General features: G+C 54.5%; 1 protein-coding gene across 1 annotated transcript in view; it reads left to right on the forward strand.

The window, feature by feature from the left end:
* MYLK3 (myosin light chain kinase 3) overlaps window positions 1-1,437 on the forward strand; it is a gene marked incomplete at its 5' end in the record, with an annotated part of 15,943 nt that overhangs the window by 11,102 nt on the left and 3,404 nt on the right. The window contains 2 exons of the mRNA XM_014528412.1: window positions 204-274; window positions 475-551. Of these exons, the coding sequence (XP_014383898.1) occupies window positions 204-274; window positions 475-551 (148 nt within the window). The remainder of the gene's footprint in view (window positions 1-203; window positions 275-474; window positions 552-1,437) is intronic.

Below are 1,437 nucleotides of genomic sequence, written 5' to 3' on the forward strand. Positions count from 1 at the left end.
CCACCCATCATCTTCCTTCCTTCCTTCCTTCCTTCCTTCCTTCCTTCCTTCCTTCCTTCCTTCCTTCCCTCCCTGTAGGGCTGTCCTGCATCATTCATTTCCCTGGGAGGCTGGGAAGCTGAGGCCTCTTGACAAATAAGTGCGGGAGCTGCCGACCTTCTTAGCTGGTGATTGGCCCTAAGCAGACTTCCCTTTCTCTCCAGCCGGAGAACATACTGTGTGTCAACCAGACAGGACACCAGATAAAGATCATTGACTTCGGGCTGGCCAGAAGGTAAGGGGTCTGTCGGCACTTAGAATCCGCTGGGACCCTTTCTGGCTCACTGGGCACGGTTACCCACAACTCAGCCAATTTTTGATTTTTACATTTTTTAAATTGATGCTTTATTTTTTTAGAGCAGTTTTAACATCACAGAAAGATTGAGTGGCAGAACCAGGTTTCCCATAGACCCCCTGCCTCACACTTGCACCCAGAATGGAGCCAGCCCCCACCCAGCCTCCGCTCGGCCTGCGCTCCTGCTATATTCACTTCTCCCTTCTCGCGGCGAAAGGCATAGAGCGGGGGCTGTGGTTTCCGGTTCTCCCTGGGGACCCAGCAAAGCCTGAGGTTGGGGCCTGGGGAGTGAGGATTCCCCAGGAAACCCCGTGTGTGGGCGCATGTGGGGTCCGGGAATGCCTGGCCCGCACCGGGCCGGGGGGTGGGGGTCGGTCCTAGCGCGGGTGTCCTCGGGCAGCAGAAGTTGGAGTGTGAGTCGGCTAGTGGGAGCGTGAGCAGGAGACATGGGAGAAGTGGGAGGCGAGGTGGAAGGCAGCAGTGAGCGGGTCATATCTCCGTGGGCAACGCTTTACTCCCTGAGGGGGCATCTGTCATGTACACCAAGCATGTCAAACTCCAAGGCTAACACGGGCCACATAAACGAGGCATGTGGCCCGTGGGCCGAGAGTTTGACATGTTTGATGTACACACGTCCTCAGAATTATTCCACCCAGGGGTCGGGGTAATTATTCACCAACTCTTTATTTTTTTAGTTTTTGTTGTTGTTGTTGTTAATCCTCACTCAAGGATATTTTTTTCCATTGATTTTTAGAGAGAATGGGAGGAGAGAGAATGGGAGGGAGAGGAGGAGAGAGAGAGAGAAGGAGAGAGAAACATCAATGTGAGAGAGACAACATTGATTGGTCCAGACCAGGGCCAAGGCCAGAATCGAACCTGTAACGCAGATATGTGCCCTTGGCCGGGAACGGAACCAGCAACCCTTTGGTGTGTGGGCGGATGCTCTAACCACTGAGCCACCGGCCAGGGCTACTCACCAACCTGTAAGCAGCTATGGCTGGTGGGCTGATCCCAGGGGCCTGAATTCCTGAAATTCTGGATCCACTGGGTTGAAAGCTCTCCCCAAGGACAGGCAGGTGGACTGTGCAGGTGGGCGGGTGCAG

The sequence above is a fragment of the Myotis brandtii genome, unplaced genomic scaffold, assembly GCF_000412655.1.
Source record: "Myotis brandtii unplaced genomic scaffold, ASM41265v1 scaffold633, whole genome shotgun sequence".
NCBI lineage: Eukaryota > Metazoa > Chordata > Mammalia > Chiroptera > Vespertilionidae > Myotis > Myotis brandtii.